Genomic DNA, 16,320 nt, shown 5'->3' on the forward strand with positions numbered 1-16,320 from the left:
ATACCTGACCGCCACGGTGAGCAACGCAGCGAGGGGAACCAATCCAATAAACTTTGGCAGGCGTAGGTAATTGAGGACCCCGCCATGGTCTTTGGGCGGAAGTCAATTGGATGTTGTGGGTGGCCTGTCATCCCGAGACCCCACTTATCCCGGCGACATCAGGGACCGTCTAGGAAATCGCCCCCTCCACCGCCTGCCAAAATAGCAACTGAAGATCGGATGAGGGGTACACTTTCTTTCTCATCTTGTACGAGTTGGCTCTAAGGTAATTTGACGCGGGCGCATTAATTTCGGATTGCTATCGCAAACCTGCCTAGTAAGTAAATTTCCCAACCATCCTCTCTTGTCTCCCTCTTCCTCCCTCTCGCGCTGCCATTGTTCGTCCACCTTTGTCTCCTTGCTTCTTCCTTTCCCTCTCTCCCCTCTTCCCCACGATACCTCTACTTCGTTTTCGCTCTCCTCACTAACTTTGAACGCCTCTAAAGACCGTTGCAACCGCCTTACCCCCAATCCAATCCAGCCACCCCGCCGAGCCGGCCTCAAACCACACCGCAAATTTCAGAACAAGATGGCCAAGAAGACTACCCTCACCGAGTTCGAGTCGGTCTTCCCCAAGCTCGAGGAGGTCCTCCTCGAGCACGCGCAAAAATATAAGCTTCCCAAGGAGGAGCTGGCGTGGTACAAGAAGGCAAGCATTTTGCTACACCGTCCCCGACAATCCCAGAGTCACTACCGTTACCGCGACCACCTCGACTCAATCTGAGGCTGTGTGTGAGCGCATGTGGCAGTGGATCTCCCGAAAACGGAGGCAACTACCAATTCAAAAAGAACATCAAAAGATTAACAGCTTTCTTTTTGCGCCAAACAGAGTCTCGAAATCAACACCCTCGGCGGAAAATGCAACCGTGGCATGTCGGTCCCCGACTCCGTCTCTCTCCTCCTCGACAAGCCCCTCTCCGAGGAAGAGTACTTCCAAGCCGCCACCCTCGGCTGGATGACGGAGCTCCTCCAGGCCTTCTTCCTCGTCTCGGACGACATCATGGACAGCTCCATCACCCGCCGCGGCAAGCCCTGCTGGTACCGCCACGAAGGGGTCGGCATGGTCGCCATCAACGACGCCTTCATGCTCGAGGCCGCAATTTACACCCTCCTCAAGAAGTTCTTCCGCGAGCACGCCTCCTACGTCGACCTCCTCGAGCTCTTCCACGAAGTCACCTTCCAGACCGAGCTCGGCCAGCTCTGCGACCTCCTCACCGCCCCCGAAGAGAAAGTTAACCTCGACAACTTCTCCATGGAAAAGTATCGCTTCATCGTCGTCTACAAGACGGCCTACTACTCCTTCTACCTCCCCGTCGCCCTCGCCCTCCACTGCCTCAACATCGCCACCCCAAAGAACCTCAAGCAGGCCGAGGACATCCTCATCCCCCTCGGCGAGTACTTCCAGATCCAGGACGACTACCTCGACAATTTCGGTCTGCCCGAGCACATTGGCAAGATCGGCACCGACATCATGGACAACAAGTGCAGCTGGCTCGTAAACCAGGCCCTCGCCATCGCCACCCCCGAGCAGCGCAAGATCCTCGAGGACAACTACGGCCAAAAGGACAAGGCCAAGGAGGCCGTCATCAAGAAGCTCTTTGACGACATGGAACTCAAGCGCCGCTTCGAGGAGTTCGAGGAGAAGCGCGCCGGCGAGATCAAGGACATGATTAACAACATTGACGAGAGCGAGGGCCTCAAGAAGGGCATCTTTGAAATCTTCTTGGCTAAGATCTACAAGCGCTCCAAATAAACACTTCCCAAACCAGGAAGTATAGTTACTAATCCAGATGGGGCGCGTGTTTGTGTTTGGCGGGCATCATGGATTTCTGCATGTGGCACAAATGGAGCCGAGAAAAAAAACCAATTAGAGAAAGAGGATAGATACCAGAGTCCAATTGATTGACGATGATGACACCAACTCAAACAATAGGACTATTAGAAAGTATGAAGGAAAAAAAGTTTCCGTATTAGGAGATAACAAAGGAAAAATGATACTGACTAAAAGACAGCCTAGTCCGGTAAATAAGATGACTAGACAAAACGAAATATGACGTCTTTTTTGGGTTCCCTCTCCAAAAGCTTTTTGTTGCAAACCGACATGCTAGTCGCGTCAACATCCGGGTATCTTACATGTTAAATGACATCTCCCTATGCGCCTAAATCGCGTTCACTGCAAGATCCGCTTCCCACTTGTTCTTCTTTCTCTTGGTCTTACAATGTTGGTGGCCCCTTTGAATCTTCAGCGGACCGCCGCCATCCGCTTTCGTCATTCCTCAGTGCCTGACGGTACCACTCCGCCCGAGACCTTGCGACATGCCCTGCGACATGCGAGGCCTCGTATCACGACCCCTCTCGCGTTCCACAAAGTTGATGAGCGGAACGTCCTCGTCGTCTCTTCTTGACGATCGTCTCGGCATGGAGGGCATTGGAGGCTGCTGCTCGTTGGAAACCACGCGACGTACGGCACCGCCGCCTGCTGTGGACCGACTCCTCGGTCTCGAAGCAGCCGACTGCGACGCCATGCGCTGGGGAGGGTACGCCTTTGCCGTGCCCATGCGTGTGACGGTTGGCAGCTGCGGTCCCAGGTGCCCGTCTGGTAGTTCCAGGCCCGTCGCCATCTCGATCAGGGGCTTTCCGGTAGGAACACGCACACCACGACCTTGGCCGTCTCGCCAGGCTGAGGGTAAATCGGGCACCTTGGGCGTGAGGTCGACAAGAGGTTGCGGCATCTCTCGTTTTCCTGAAGATGACCCGCCATCTGATGTCTTGGGACGCGATGAGGTGGTCGGACGTGCGGCAGGAGGCCGTGATCGACTCCGCGGCTGAGGCATGGGGTCTGTCGCCGTGGGACGAGACGAACGCACCGTGCCTCGTCTCTGCGGCATCCCGTTGTTTTCGTGTTCTGGAAACTGACCTAGTAGCGAGTGCCCCCCGGTAAATGGACTCTCGACTGCGTATTGTTGATGGTCTGCAGTGAGAGCAGCCTTCTCTGCTTGCTGCTTGCGCCCCTCGTAAGCTTGGCCCAACAGACCGCCGGATTTGAACTCGTCCTTGGCAAAGGGATCGATGAGCCTCCTTGTGTGAGGCTGCGACAGGTTCGGCGTTGTCCTGGATCGAGAGACAACCTTTTGGGACTGGGTATGTCTGGGTGTAGGATGATGGTCTGCGTGTCGGGCCGTCGGCTTATTATCCAATTCCTTCCCAAAATCGTCAATCGGTTTCTCGAAACTGTTCATGTCCAAGAGCGGTGAGAAAGTTCCAATGGTGTATGGCGTCTCGTCGGCGGATGCCCGGGGCCGGTGCAAGGTGCCGCTTCGTGTAAGACTACCACCGCCCGTTTTCGTTCCGCTTCTCGCACTGCTGCCGTGTGAAGATGATTTCTTCTTGTTCAGATCGACAATCTTGTTTGCAATGTACCAACTACGCCACCCTTGGATGACTTTTTGGAAATCTTCCGCGAGCCTGGCATCATCCGTGGCGAAGAAGTGGATGAAGTTTTCCGTATTTTGGAAGACTGTTGATTTCTGTTGACTCTTGACCGCAAAGCAATTCTTCTTTGGAGCTCTGATCTGCTTCAACATGTCCTTTTCGGTGACTGTATACAGGTCAAAATCGGATAGATGGCAGAGCGAGACGGCATCTTTGTCCGAAAGTTTGGCATCCTTCTTTTTGGCCGAAAACATTTGCCCAGTCTCCAAGAGCGTGAGGTAGCGTTTGTTCCATTTACCGGGCCGCTGAGAGTGGTATAGCGCGAAGTTGATCAGACCTGGGGGCGGATCGATAGTGCGGGGCACACCTTCGAGGTTTAGGTCGGGATTCTTGTCCGTGGATTCACCCGGTACGATGAGTAGACAGTGCTGCGTATCGCGGTCCCAAGAGTTCATCACAAGAGCCACAGGCTCATAGCGTCTCAGGCGACGCTCCAGGCCAAAAGCAAAGTAGCACTCGAGCACGACACTGGTTTGCGGGTTGATGTTGTGGGTCATGAGGTTGGCGGCCGAGTATAGAATTTCACTCGGGGTAGTATCGGGGGTGACGGGAAGACTGATTGACGACTGCATGCAGCGTATCGTCACTCGCTATGAGAAGAGCATTAGCAAAAAGATGAAGATCAAGGTCATGCATGGCCAGAGTGCGGGAAGGACTAACTCGTTCTCCAGCATTGCTAGCAGAGGTTGGGGCATCTGTCTGGGGGACAATGCCGCCGCCACCGGCTTGTATAAAGCGGGAGGGATCCATGACACTGACGGGCCTGTGATCGAGGGTGAGGGGTTGAAAATATTGAGAGGGAGGTTTTGTGAGAGTATTCGCAGGTTCGGTCTTGCGACCCTTTCTCAAGAAGAAGGTGAACTTGTCGACAATGGGGCTCCGGACACGGGAGGCTGGTGCGTCAGGTACGGCGGCCAATTGAGCCTGGAGTCTTGCGAGGTCCTTTGCCTTTTGGTCTGCCAAGATGCGATCGGTCTCTGCTTCAAGACGAGCAACCTCTTCGGCCCAGCGAGCAGTGTCCTCCTCTTCCTGTTCCTTGCGACGTCGGTGCTCTTCTTCTTCCTGGGCGAGCAATTGCTGGTGTTGTTGGTGGCGCCGGCGCTGTCGATCTTCCTCTTGACGGGCAACTTGCTGGTCCCAGTGGGGGTTATTGCTGCGGATGAGGTCCTCCTTGTTGGTATTGGTGTAGTCGTGATTGTTATGGGACTCGGGTTGGAGAGCGAGCTTGGTGATGATTTGAGAGCGAGCGTGTTCAGCCCTGGCAGCGAGCTTCAGGTCGGCGCATGACGAGTGGGAAGAAACCAAGATTGGATTGTGCGAACGAGGGCGCAGATGGGGACCGGGAGGCGGGACGAGGTCGCGTGCTCGGGTATGATGTGCTTGGGCTTGGGCTTTGGCTTGGCCTTGTGCCGGGTAGGGCAACGGAAGTAGTCCCAGTCCTAATCCAGGAGGAGATGGTTGTGTTGGATGTGAAAGTGAGTGTTGTGGTGGAGGTGGAGGAGGAGGAGGAGGGTGATGCGGTACTGGCGGCGGTGGTGTAATTGGTTCAAGTGGTGCCGTTCCTTGGGATCCTTCTCCTGGCGCTGGCGCAGATGCAGGCGCAAGTGCAAATGCGCGGACGACTGGGACTGCTGGGACTGTGGCACTGGGTAGTCGTGGTGGTGTAGGAGGTACTGTCGTCAGCGATGTTGGTGGTTGTGGTACAAGCCCGAGGAGGTTCGGTTTCGGTGCCGCAGACCAAGAAGCAGGAGACGCAGACGCAGACGCAGACGCAGACGCAGACGCAGACGCATCAGCAGCTGACGCTGATGCTGGTGGTAATAACGCTGATCCTGCAGACGGGGCCGGAGGACAGGGGCCCAGGGCGTACAAAGGGGCGGCCTGAGTGGAGGAAACCCCTGGAACCCCTGGGGCTGGGGACGTGGACCCGGAATAGGATGGCGCTAGGGAGAATAGGGAACCCGGTTCGCTTGGGGGTCTGGGGCCATAAGGGCCGCATGCGTCTGTTGTTGCACCAGTAATAACACCACTGGCACGACCGCCGCCTGCAGGAGGAGAGGACCTGGTATCCGTAGTCGTCGTAGTAGGGGACTTTGGAGACAGAGAAGGCGGCGAAGAAGAAAAAAAAGGAGGAGACGAGCTTCCATGCAAGGGGCTCCAGCTGTCGTCGAGATCCGCCTTGGGGGCCGTCTTGGTTGGTCGCCGTCGATTGGGGTAGCTGAACCGCACGGGGGATTCGGGAGGGGCTGGGACCACCATTCTTTTTCCACCGCCAACCGCACCATCTCCAACACCAGTACTGCCAATATCAGTGCCAATTCCACCACCCCCACGACAATAATAACTCGCACTACGCCCTCCTCCTTGGCCTTCTCCTTCTCCCGTTGTTGCACAACGACCACCACTGATCGGAGAATTCTCGAAATCAAACGGAGACGAGGCGTCGCTGATGCCGGTACCGGCCATGAGATCGGGCCATTGCCATTGCATCGTCAACTGTGGTGCTCCCGACGGTGTCTGCGGCACCGGCGTCGACAGCAACGGCGCCGTGCGCCTTCTCCTTAACGATGAAGCTGGGGTTTGCTGCTGCTGCTGCTGCTGCTGATACTGATCATGACGATACGGCGACGAGACCGATGCCTGACCATCATCAACACCACCAACAGCTCCCTCCTCTTCATCCACAGCAATTCCAATGCCTAGACCCAGTGCAATGCTCGTCGCGGTTCCCGTCTCTGTTGTTGCATTGGATGTCGTCTCGTCGTCCTGGAAAATATCCACCTCCCAGTCCCGCCAGTTGCGTCCAAAGTCCAGCACACTCTTGTGCTCCCGCACGCTCCTGTACCGCGTGAGCCTCCCGGCGGTGACGCTCTGGCCTCGTCGGGGTGGATGCGGCGCAGGTGATTTCGGTGGCCCTGGGCCTGCCGACATGGTGCGATTAATACGCGGAAACCCTTCCATTGTGGGTGTGGGTGGGTGTGGATGCGCGATTTGTGTGTCAAGTGATTGTGTTATTTCGTTTCCAGAGTTCGTTTCCCCTTCTCTTCCTCGGCAGTGTCGCCTTCGTCGTCGTCGCTATCCTGTCCCTTAAACCGTTCGCCCGATGCGATACGATGCGATGCGATGGTAGACAGGGTCTTGAAATCAGAACCCCGGATTTTCTCGTCCGATGGCGTCGATGGTAGCGGCAACGGCGTCGTGCGGCTGCGGCCCAGTCCGCTGGAACCTTGGAACCCCCCGAGCTGATCGCCCCAGCCCAGCAGGGAACACTTGAACGTTATCTTGCAGCCTTTGCCCTTATTTCCCCTTTCCTCTGACTGCTGCTGCGGTGCTGCCCCAGGACCCTGCAGATCTCTCTGCAGGTGATAGATAACGAAGGGTGAGATTGATAGGGCTGGTGGCCCGTCCCGACAAAACTTGTTTTTTTGTTTGTTTTTTTCGGTCTCCTCGGTTCCCGGATAGGGAAATCTTTGACGGGGTTCGCGAAAAAGGTAAAAGTAAAAATAAGATGTGAGTTAATATTGATTAGATTAGATGGCTACAATAGTAGCACTTTGTGAGTTGAAGCAATAAGCAAAGAAAGTTGACGATGATGAAGGAAAGTTAGCCGTCGTGTCGTACAAGGAAAACGATGGACATTGATGCAGGCAGCAGGCAGTAGGCAGGCAGAACTAGGAGCAAAGAGCGAAGGAGGAAAGAAGGAAGGGGGAAAAAAGAAAATGTGGCAAGACCTCTCCTTCCCATAAGTCGGGGTCCTACAGGATGGAAGGCAAGGGAGACTTTTTACATCTCTCCTGGCAATCGCCTCATCCTTTCTCTATTCACCTTAGATATCTCACCTCACCTGTTCACAATTCAGCAGATCACGCGTCAGCTGATGAAGGGGGTCCATGTATCTCCAGAGGCATGCAAAGCACACTGAGAGCGCGACATCGCACGTCCTTTGCCGCATGCCAGTCGTGCTTAATCCAATTTGCACCCCATAGAATATGGGTTATGGTTCAGGAACGAGCAAACACTGCATTCCTGACCAGACCCCGAATCCCTCTTGACGTGTCAGTGTTTACACTTTCTCTTATATGATTGACGCGACCTCGGCCTGGGCAGAATCCTCTGTGAGCGGTGAGCCCGTGTCAGCAGGATTGTAATTTCAGCGAGATGCAAATTTCGTGGTTTATGAGATTGCTTCACGTTGTTTGTCATATTGCGCATGATGCCCTGGAAGCGGCCGTGATGAACTGACAGGATTCCGTCGCCCTTTGAGGCATCTTGCCCGTCCGATTCAAGTTCATACACTCCATCGTGTCTCTACCTCTTTTAATCCTCTTCGTGTCCGGAACCACTCAACATACGCATGAAGGCGAGCTGTAAGTGGAATTCACCTCCTCCAATCTCAATGGGCAAAAGGTACTAAGATACGTGGAATCTCCGACTGGTAGGAACGAATACACCCCCAATTTCAAATGCGGTTCTGATTGGACTGGAGCTTCCAAATCCTGGTTCTATAGGCAATCATATTTTATAGTCTTTTTCCTTGTTACTTTTCTCTTTCGCATTTTGTGACTACTGCTGGATATGTCCGCACGAGACAAGTCAAATAACTTAGACCCAGATGTGTCACTTGTTCATGTCTTTGCTTATGCATTGAATCATTGTGATTCAGCACCATGTAAGAATCCCGTAGAAAAACGAGGAGAGACGGGCACATCATATCGGCAACCAGAGAGGCCCTCGTCCCGTGAACCCCCCGCCTTACAAGCCACGTCCCCGCCTTTCCCTCGCTATAAATCTAGTCAGATCAGAATCTGTGCATCGAGATTGTACAAATATACACATATATCCCGGTGAGACACGATGAAGCCAGATTCAGTGCCGGAAAGCATGTACCTCGCGCCTCCACCATCCGACAAAGTCACTTGTCGACACATCAATACCTAGGTCCTTGAGAGCCCGCGTGCTGAGATGACAATCGTACGGCCTCTGCACACTCGCGTTGGGATCGTTGCCCTCCGTGTTGGCAATGATACCGTCCATGGAGAGGTCCATAATGTCTGCAAACTTTTGGCAAATCTCGTACTTTGTCATCTTGTCCTCGCTAGAGAACTGCAGGATCCTGGGGAACGAGCTACGATCTTCGGCCCCCAGGTACTTGTCGGCGATATCTGTAGTCCTGTTAGCCGTCATACGACCTTTTAACCCTCAACGAAGCTTGCACTTACCGTGACACACGCGCCCGATATCCTCTGTGTTGGTCGGGTACCGAATCGCCCAGTGATCCATCTTCACCTTGGCGCCACCGTCCTGCGTCTTCCACAACGTGTCCATGAGCACGTTGGTCGCGCTCTCCGCCGGCGTATCCGCCTTGCCGTACAGCACGGGCACGCGGAGGACGAGGCCCAGCCCCGCGCGGCCGGCAGCCTCGTACTCGTCCAGCATGGCGCGCTCGCCGTCCAGCTTGGTCTGGCCGTAGAGGTTCGTCGGTCCCGTCTCCGCGTCAGCCTCGTAGGGGGCGTCTCCTTGCTTTCCCGAGAAGACGTAGTCGGTCGAGATGTAGATGAGCAGGGTCGAGCGGGCGGCGCAGAGCTTGGCGAGGGACCGCGTGGCCTCGACGTTGAGGGCGCGGGCGGCGTCCGGGTCGCTGTCTACCTTGTCTGGAAACCTCTGAGCGGCGCCTGTTTATAAGTGCTGTGTGAGTTTGTGCTGAAATTTTGTTTGTCTTATGAAGAGGGCGTTGGTGTACATACAGTGCACGACTACCTGAGGCCTACCATGATAGTCAGTAAGGTATGGTCTAGGCTATGAGCATGAAGGTAGCCTTACTTGGATTCATCGAGAAACTTTTCGACGTCAGAGGTCTTGCCGAGGTCGACTTTGAAGACGGATACGCCATCGGCGCGAGAGTATCCCGTACCCTTGACGTCCCAACTCTTCATGTCAAACGCCCGCGCGACCTGTCTTCCGAGGAGGCCAGTGGCTCCGGTCACGACCACATCTTTACCCGCCATATCGTTGAACTGCAAGTGAGTCTTAGTGTAGTAGATTGATGTCTAAAATCAAATAGAGAGCTTCCTCGGTTTCTGGCCGGTTTCCGCTCAGTGTAGGCGTATAGTAAACGTGTCGAACAAAATATCATTCAATTACATGGAAAGCTCTGGTATCGTCGACTACCCCGCGGTGGGTTCGCGACCCGACCGTTGCGGGAGACTCAATTGGGCCAACTCGCATAATTACATCATCCTCATCTAATGCATACCTAAGGTAAGGTATTCCACCTAAGGCTTGCTCCTGACTTCATCACGGCTTTCATCCAACTTTCTTTTCAACTTCAGATGAACAAGTCCGCCAAAGCCTCAGTCCAGGCAGAACGGATGATTCCGAAGAGCTTGCAAAGATGGGACCAATGGGGGGTCCAGCCCGTGAACCTTGACGTTCCAAAAGAAGGCTCGCCTCTACTCCTGGAATCGTTCCCAATTTGAATGATCGACTGACAGGTATGCGGCTGCGCGACGCCTCGTGCCGAGAGCCTCGGCGGCAGGCAAGAGGGAACGAACGCCTCGCACCTTTAGGCCGTACTATCGCCTCGTCTTCCTGGGCTCCTAGGGCTCCCCTCTCGTCCCTGAGGTGGTGGGACGGACCACGGCTGAACAATGCCGTCAACCCTCAAGGTCGAGTCATAGCAGCCCACACCGTAACAGTCCTAGGCCCGTTTCTCATAGCTCGCGAGATATCGCGACAAATTCAACGTTATCTTTCATCACAAGTACCTCAAGACGTGGTCTAGCTCTAAAGTATTCTGTACTTGAATGGCTGTCACGCCTGTGTAATATACCATGAATCCTCTGGGGAAATCATTTCGGAGAGATACGAGCGGCTAGCGCTGATCGAGACACGGGTCTGGGCCGATCATGTTCCCCTTCAGCGGTCAACCTGAAGCTTTGCACTGCACATTATCCGTGCCAATACCTGCTGGACATGCGCCCTTCTAGCTCGAAAGCATGCACAGGGAGACCCTCGCCAAGACCGCACGCGGTCATCCGACCCCATGCTCTCTTTAAGTATCGTTTGCGTAGCGGGGACCTACCTTCTGCCCTACCTCATGGAAAGAAGATTTGCGCAACTTCTTATACGAAGAAACGTTAGAAGCCCCAATCAATGACCCTGTCCTAGCCTCGTCTTTCGGAACTTGATACGAGTAATTCAGAGCTAGGGACAGATACAGCGCCGACGTATGCAGAGTACAGCATGAGAGGCAATAGTGCCTCGGACGGGCAGAACTTAAATGGCCAACTAACAATTCTACACTTGATGAGGGGACGATGAAAAGCTAGCAGGATTACAGCCTGGGTCCTTCCGAGAAAGAGAAGACACAGAGAAAGTGAGAGGGAAAAATGGCGCAATGGCACGACTCGGTCCGGCATGCGCAATATCGCTAGAAACATTCCTCGAGACTTGAAAGTTGGAAACTGGTCTTTCATGCCCGGCCCAGATTTCTCCGCCCCGAATGGGATCATCGTTCAACTCGTGGGGTAGGTGACATGGACATTATGACTGTTCCTTCAAAGGAGAACAGGGAAGGAAAAAAAAAACCAGCTGAACTTCCCCCTGACAGCGGTGTAATAGGGAAGCACTGTTGTAGTCGGATGTAGGTGGCGGTTAATGCCATGCTCTCTCTTGCCTTCCGGTGGGTGAATTGTTACAGCCGCAAAGCCTTTCTGTCACTGTTACTGCATTCCAAGGCATTTTGCTCAGAATACTACACTCTGCGATTCTTGTAGGTTGATGTGTAGTCGAAAACCGGGGGCGCTCAAGGTTGCGGACTCTCTTACAGGTTGCAGAGCCGCGAAGACTCGTCAGCTCAGATCACGCGGGGGGGCAATAGAACAGCTCTAATATGGTCCATTCATGCAGTGTCAAAGCGATGAGGTTTCATTGAACAAGTGTCAAGTTGAGTGACAAAAGTTTCCAGGTGGGGGTGGCGTGCGAACTGTCTATTTCCGTTTCTTGGGTCAGCTTCATGCTATAACACGGCATCTTAATACGTGCAATCCCAGTGGAGGGCTTTTCTTTGGTCTATCTAGTTGTTCGTTCACGTCCACGTTCCACCTCAAAGTGAGATAGCAGTAGGACGATTTCGCTATGCGGTTTGGTATTCTTGTGTACATGGTCATCAATAGTAAAAAAGAAAACTTGCATCAGAAAGGCAGACGAGGTTCCCGCCCTCATTTCTTCAGAAACTTCCCGAGCTGGTCGTCGAATATAGCTTTGCGTCGTAATCGCGTTTACCCGCACCCGCATCTCTATCCCTGGGCGCAGCATCTCTCCTCCCGCCACCCCCGCGTGGCGTCGAATCCCGCCGTTCGTCGTACACGATATTCACTTCAGTCGTGCGCATGATCCCGTCGTACGTCATAATCTCTTCCTCGCTCGTCGTGGGCGAGTGACCCCGGATCTCGGACCGACCCTTCATGCTCTTGAGCTGAAACGCGTCGGCGGCGTTGCGCGCGGTATTCGAGCGGCCTCTGTTTCCCGTCGTGGCCGTCGCCGTCGCCACCGTGTTACGGGACTTCTTGGTCGGGTCGCCGCTGCGGCCGTAGCCGCCCCCGTAGCGGCCGTTGGAGGAGCTCTTGAGGGAGGCGAAGAACTTGGGGAACCAGCGGAGGAAGAGGCCGCGCAGCGCGGGAGCAGAGGCTGTGATGATGGCTAGGTTCGTCTCAACGGCCGAGTAGGTGAAGCGGATGTCGTAGGTCGGGTCTTGCTGGTTGATGTGGTAGGATATCTCGATGAGCCATGCGAGGCGGAGGACGCTGACGGCGGTGACACTACGAGATAGGTAGGGGATGTTAGAAAAGGGGGTTATACCCAAAAGTTGATATGTCATGATTTTTGTGACTTACACAGCTCCGAGGCCAAAGACTGCAAGGAGCGCCATCTTGACGCGGAGAGGCATCTTGAGCCCGAGAAAGATCCAAAAGGGTAAGGCCAGGGCCAGCACGTCCGTGAAGATTGTGAGGGAGGCGGTGCTGACGTAGAAGGCGGCCATGTCGATACACTTGCCCTCCATCGGCGGGTTCCGGCCCGCCTTTTCCCAAAAGTAGCTGATGGGCTGGCACTGGAAGATGATTGTCGTGAAGATGGCGATGCCGAGAGCAATGTTGAAGACGTTGAGCGCGTGGATGGCGTATCGGACCGACCGCTTCTGGCCGCTGAGCCGCAACAGGAACATGAGCACCGACGTCTTGACGATGGCCAGGATCGGATTGTACAGCAGCTGGATGATGTAGTTCCAGAGGCTCCCGAGGCGGCTGTCGGCTTCGAGAGGTATGTCGCTGACGTGGATGCCGATGAATCCCAATCGCATGCCCATATACGATGCTGCCGTCTCGGCCATGGAATCTGCCTAGAAGGTTTAATGTGAGTAACTACCTGAAAAGACAAGATTCTCGAGTCTTCAGCCTTACCATGGCAAAGCATATCAACCCATCGTCTGGACAGGCAAAGGTTAGCCATGATTTATTGAGAGAAGTTTATCGACTCAGATCGAGGTCTTGGATTTAACTGACCCCAGCCAAACTGTTTGGTTGTGACTCGACTATACACCCGTAGGCCTACCACGAGAAAAGCAATGGTCGGAAAGAAGAACAGCACAAAGAAACCGGTATGTTGCAGAGAGGAGTAAGGGTACGGGTAGTCGTCGGTGATGGGGGGCAGCGCTGCAGTGGTGCTACTCGTGTCTCTCAACTGAGCCGCGTGGACCAGCGCCGCTACGGCCTGCGACATGTTGGATTCTCTCGATCTTCGTCAGATTGAGAGTCCTGCCAAGAGTGTATACCAGTCTTTATTCCAAGCTCAAGAGAGCCTTGGGCAACAAACTGGGGTCAGATATTTGATGCGAGGGCGTGGAAAACGGTTCAAAAAGACAGGACGGGGATAGAGGTAGATTCTATATGCCATTGCCCTCCTGGGGTTAGAATGCAGCTTGCTTGGAAAGGAAACGACTTTTTCTTCACACTCTTCTTCCACGTCTTGGAGTGGAAGACGTACAACTCAGGTAGGGGTTGCCACACAGGTCAAGAAAGAGACAACAGAACTTGGCCAAAAAGATGTAATGAGAAAGGCAAGCCTCTCTCTTCCCAGACTTGCAGCAAGACAGGGCCGGGATACAGGAGAAGAAACGGAATAGCGGCAGGCAGGCAGGGCCAGTCGAGGAGGGCCTCTCGGTGGCCTATGCCCTCTGTAGTCTGAACAGCTTTACACGAAATGTGGCGGCCCTGGCTTTCCAAAACAGATCCTGTTACCAGTCATGTGGGTGTGGCCATGGGAAGAGGAACTGGAGCTGCTCTTCGAGGAGAAGGACAGAGGTGCTGGCAAATCCCTACACCAGGATTCTTTTTTCCTCGCACACCCCCTTGGCACCTGCTCCTGCTGCTTTACATCTGGCAAGGATGTCTTTTTCGTCGGCTAAGAGTTCGATCGATATCCTTGTGTTGGGCAGTCAAATTTTGAACGATGTCGGTCCAGCCCCCAAGCAGCTGTTGAGGTGGTCGAGGAAGAACCCAGATATTTGGGACTTTCTTCACAGTTCCACAGCATCCCGCAGTCGATCTATGTGAGAAAATGTCGCTGCTTGGGAGCCCAAAACAGTATATTTGCTTCTCCTGAATGAGAGACGGCGCCATGACTAGCAACCGTTGAGACTACCGAGCGTCAGTGGCGTACCAAGAAAGCAACCTTCCCGTTCATTACACTCCTTCCATAGTCTTCTTTGACAGCTTCTGGACGTTGCAAAATGGTCTCATGTCTGTGAGTTCCCGTCAACAAGCTTACTTGGCAAAGATGGGAAGAGGGGGATCGGGCTGTACGGATAGACTAGAGTCTGTCCAGCGACTCTAGCCTGGAGTAGGAAGAGAGGGGCGGAGGTGTCCACCCCGTCATGTGCCTAACGAGGAAAGGAACCCGAAGCTGCTCGCATTTGCCCCCTCCTATCGCTCCATGGCGAGAAGAAATAGACTGTACGGATAGGCTGCTGTGTAAATTAAAGGTGAGTCTCGCTGTACACAGGCCGGCCTGTAGGAGCAGACCGTGGCACTGGGGGGTGTGAGTGAGGACTGCGAGGGTGGATTGCCTGCAGCGATCGCGGGCGGCCATCTGGCAGACGTGGAGCACTGGAGCTTCATCGGGGTAGCATTTCCTTGGAGACTCTGGGTTATCGAACGATGGCTGAAGATTGACGTACAGTCACTCGTGGGCCCAGACTGGGGGTCGAGTGGTTGTCACAGTTGTGTACGGAGTACTTGATGAGTGTTTGTGACTTCGTATAAGTCGAGCTGGGACTTGTTGTTAGTGGCTCAGGACTGTGGCCAACGAACCCACGTTTCCAGGCCGAATCCCGGGATGCAGGTACACCGGGGTTCCGCAGCATGTTCGGACCAGGTGAAACCAACCTGGAATTACACGCTACACTACAGGTACGCTGAGCTTGCGAACCAAGGACTTTTCGCTAGCGCGGCTGCGGCCGCCGTCGAGCGAATTGCTGAGTTGGGCGCCGAGCCGCGTTCTGTCTGCATACGAAGTGCATGTGCTCCGTAGGGATGGATGTACGGTTAGGCAGTAGGAATAGGGGCCTCGCCTCGCTCTTCAATACTTGGTCAGGGGAGGGAGGCAACAAGACGCGAGAGAGTGATGTGTAAACTTGTGAAAAAGCAGGAACTCGGAAGCCGAGATTGGCGAATACGGCTAGACTCTCTCTCTCAAGTTCTATGCATGCGGTCTCTAATTCTCGCGAGGCCGACGGGATTGAGTTGACAGCTGACGAAGACTGAAGCAAGTTCTCTGAAGAACTGACGGGTCTCCTGAAAAAACCCATGCATTGCCACCGGCGGCACAGCAGATTACCCACGGGAAGTCCCATGTCTCTCGGCTTTCCCACGTTGACGTGAAGAAGAAAGAAAAAAGACGCAGGTCTGTCGGGAACTTTACGACTGCCGTGCTGTCACACCTACTTTCTGCTTGCTTTGCCGCGAAGTCGGCGGCGTGCTGCGTGTTGAAGATTCTCGTTGTTTTTCAAATCTGACATCGACTTGTCATAGACGTCCATCATCGCCAAACGTCATGGATGGCACTGCCCTCCCCAACTAATACCCCAGAACAAGGCGCCGAAACTCGATAAGATATCGGAAAACCCGTATTGTTGCAGAGATCCAAAGGTGGTCTTTGCTTTAAATGATCACCTCGCGGGAAGACAGGGCGCGGCACCCGATGGTCCGACAGGATTTGCAAGCCCGCTGCCCCCGCCGAGCATATATTAATTCGCCCTCAATCTACTCTGCGCGGGACAGGGGTTGCCAACACCCGGGCCAGTCTCCCTCCATGTCATGCATGCCGACCAACCGGCAGGCAGACAGACGTGCGAGTGAGTGAGAACAAAAAGAAAGAAGGAGTTTCGGCCTCGAGTTGATGCTACTGCACCATGCCGCAGAATTGTTCTCCCAAGCCCTTCCTCTTCTCTTAACAATTTCGGATGAATGGTCACTCAGTAAGCCCTCCCTCTCATCGATACGAGTCTTCATTTCCGTAATGTGGGCAGCCAACAACATATCACACCGACACACACAACTCAGCAATGTCGTCGTGACAGGCTTAAGCTTTCGTCTCAAGAGAATAAGAAAAAAAGGGATGATGGGTTCTTCACGAACCTAAACACGTCGGGAGCAAAACGAAACAGCCGGATCGTGGTCACAACATGGAGAATCCCTCTCTTTCACTGAGCGTGTCTCCGCCATCCTGAAGGCT

The 16,320-nt window shown here is 54.1% G+C and overlaps 4 protein-coding genes across 4 annotated transcripts; 1 reads left to right on the top strand and 3 right to left on the bottom strand.

The window, feature by feature from the left end:
• Window positions 1-568: 568 nt before the first annotated feature.
• Window positions 569-1,792, top strand: ERG20 (Farnesyl pyrophosphate synthetase; the record flags this gene model as incomplete). Its single annotated transcript, XM_053190614.1, has 2 exons — window positions 569-688; window positions 869-1,792. 2 exons carry the CDS (start codon window positions 569-571, stop codon window positions 1,790-1,792), a joined length of 1,044 nt encoding a protein of 347 aa, XP_053052023.1.
• A 523-nt stretch (window positions 1,793-2,315) lies between these two features.
• N0V96_003733 (uncharacterized protein) lies at window positions 2,316-6,462 on the bottom strand (the record flags this gene model as incomplete). The annotated part of the gene is made up of 3 exons (XM_065756929.1): window positions 2,316-4,121; window positions 4,192-4,789; window positions 5,963-6,462. 3 exons carry the CDS (start codon window positions 6,460-6,462, stop codon window positions 2,316-2,318), a joined length of 2,904 nt encoding a protein of 967 aa, XP_065614696.1.
• Window positions 6,463-8,397: 1,935 nt separating this feature from the next.
• N0V96_003734 (uncharacterized protein) lies at window positions 8,398-9,536 on the bottom strand (the record flags this gene model as incomplete). The annotated part of the gene is made up of 4 exons (XM_053190611.1): window positions 8,398-8,693; window positions 8,751-9,203; window positions 9,276-9,295; window positions 9,352-9,536. The coding sequence occupies 4 exons, from the start codon at window positions 9,534-9,536 to the stop codon at window positions 8,398-8,400; spliced, it is 954 nt and encodes a 317-aa protein (XP_053052020.1).
• A 2,222-nt stretch (window positions 9,537-11,758) lies between these two features.
• N0V96_003735 (uncharacterized protein) lies at window positions 11,759-13,308 on the bottom strand (the record flags this gene model as incomplete). The annotated part of the gene is made up of 4 exons (XM_053190610.2): window positions 11,759-12,350; window positions 12,426-12,928; window positions 12,990-13,015; window positions 13,092-13,308. The coding sequence occupies 4 exons, from the start codon at window positions 13,306-13,308 to the stop codon at window positions 11,759-11,761; spliced, it is 1,338 nt and encodes a 445-aa protein (XP_053052019.2).
• Window positions 13,309-16,320: the final 3,012 nt, after the last annotated feature.

The sequence above is a fragment of the Colletotrichum fioriniae genome (assembly GCF_027942845.1).
Source record: "Colletotrichum fioriniae strain IMI 355084 chromosome Unknown scaffold_3, whole genome shotgun sequence".
Taxonomy (NCBI): domain Eukaryota; kingdom Fungi; phylum Ascomycota; class Sordariomycetes; order Glomerellales; family Glomerellaceae; genus Colletotrichum; species Colletotrichum fioriniae.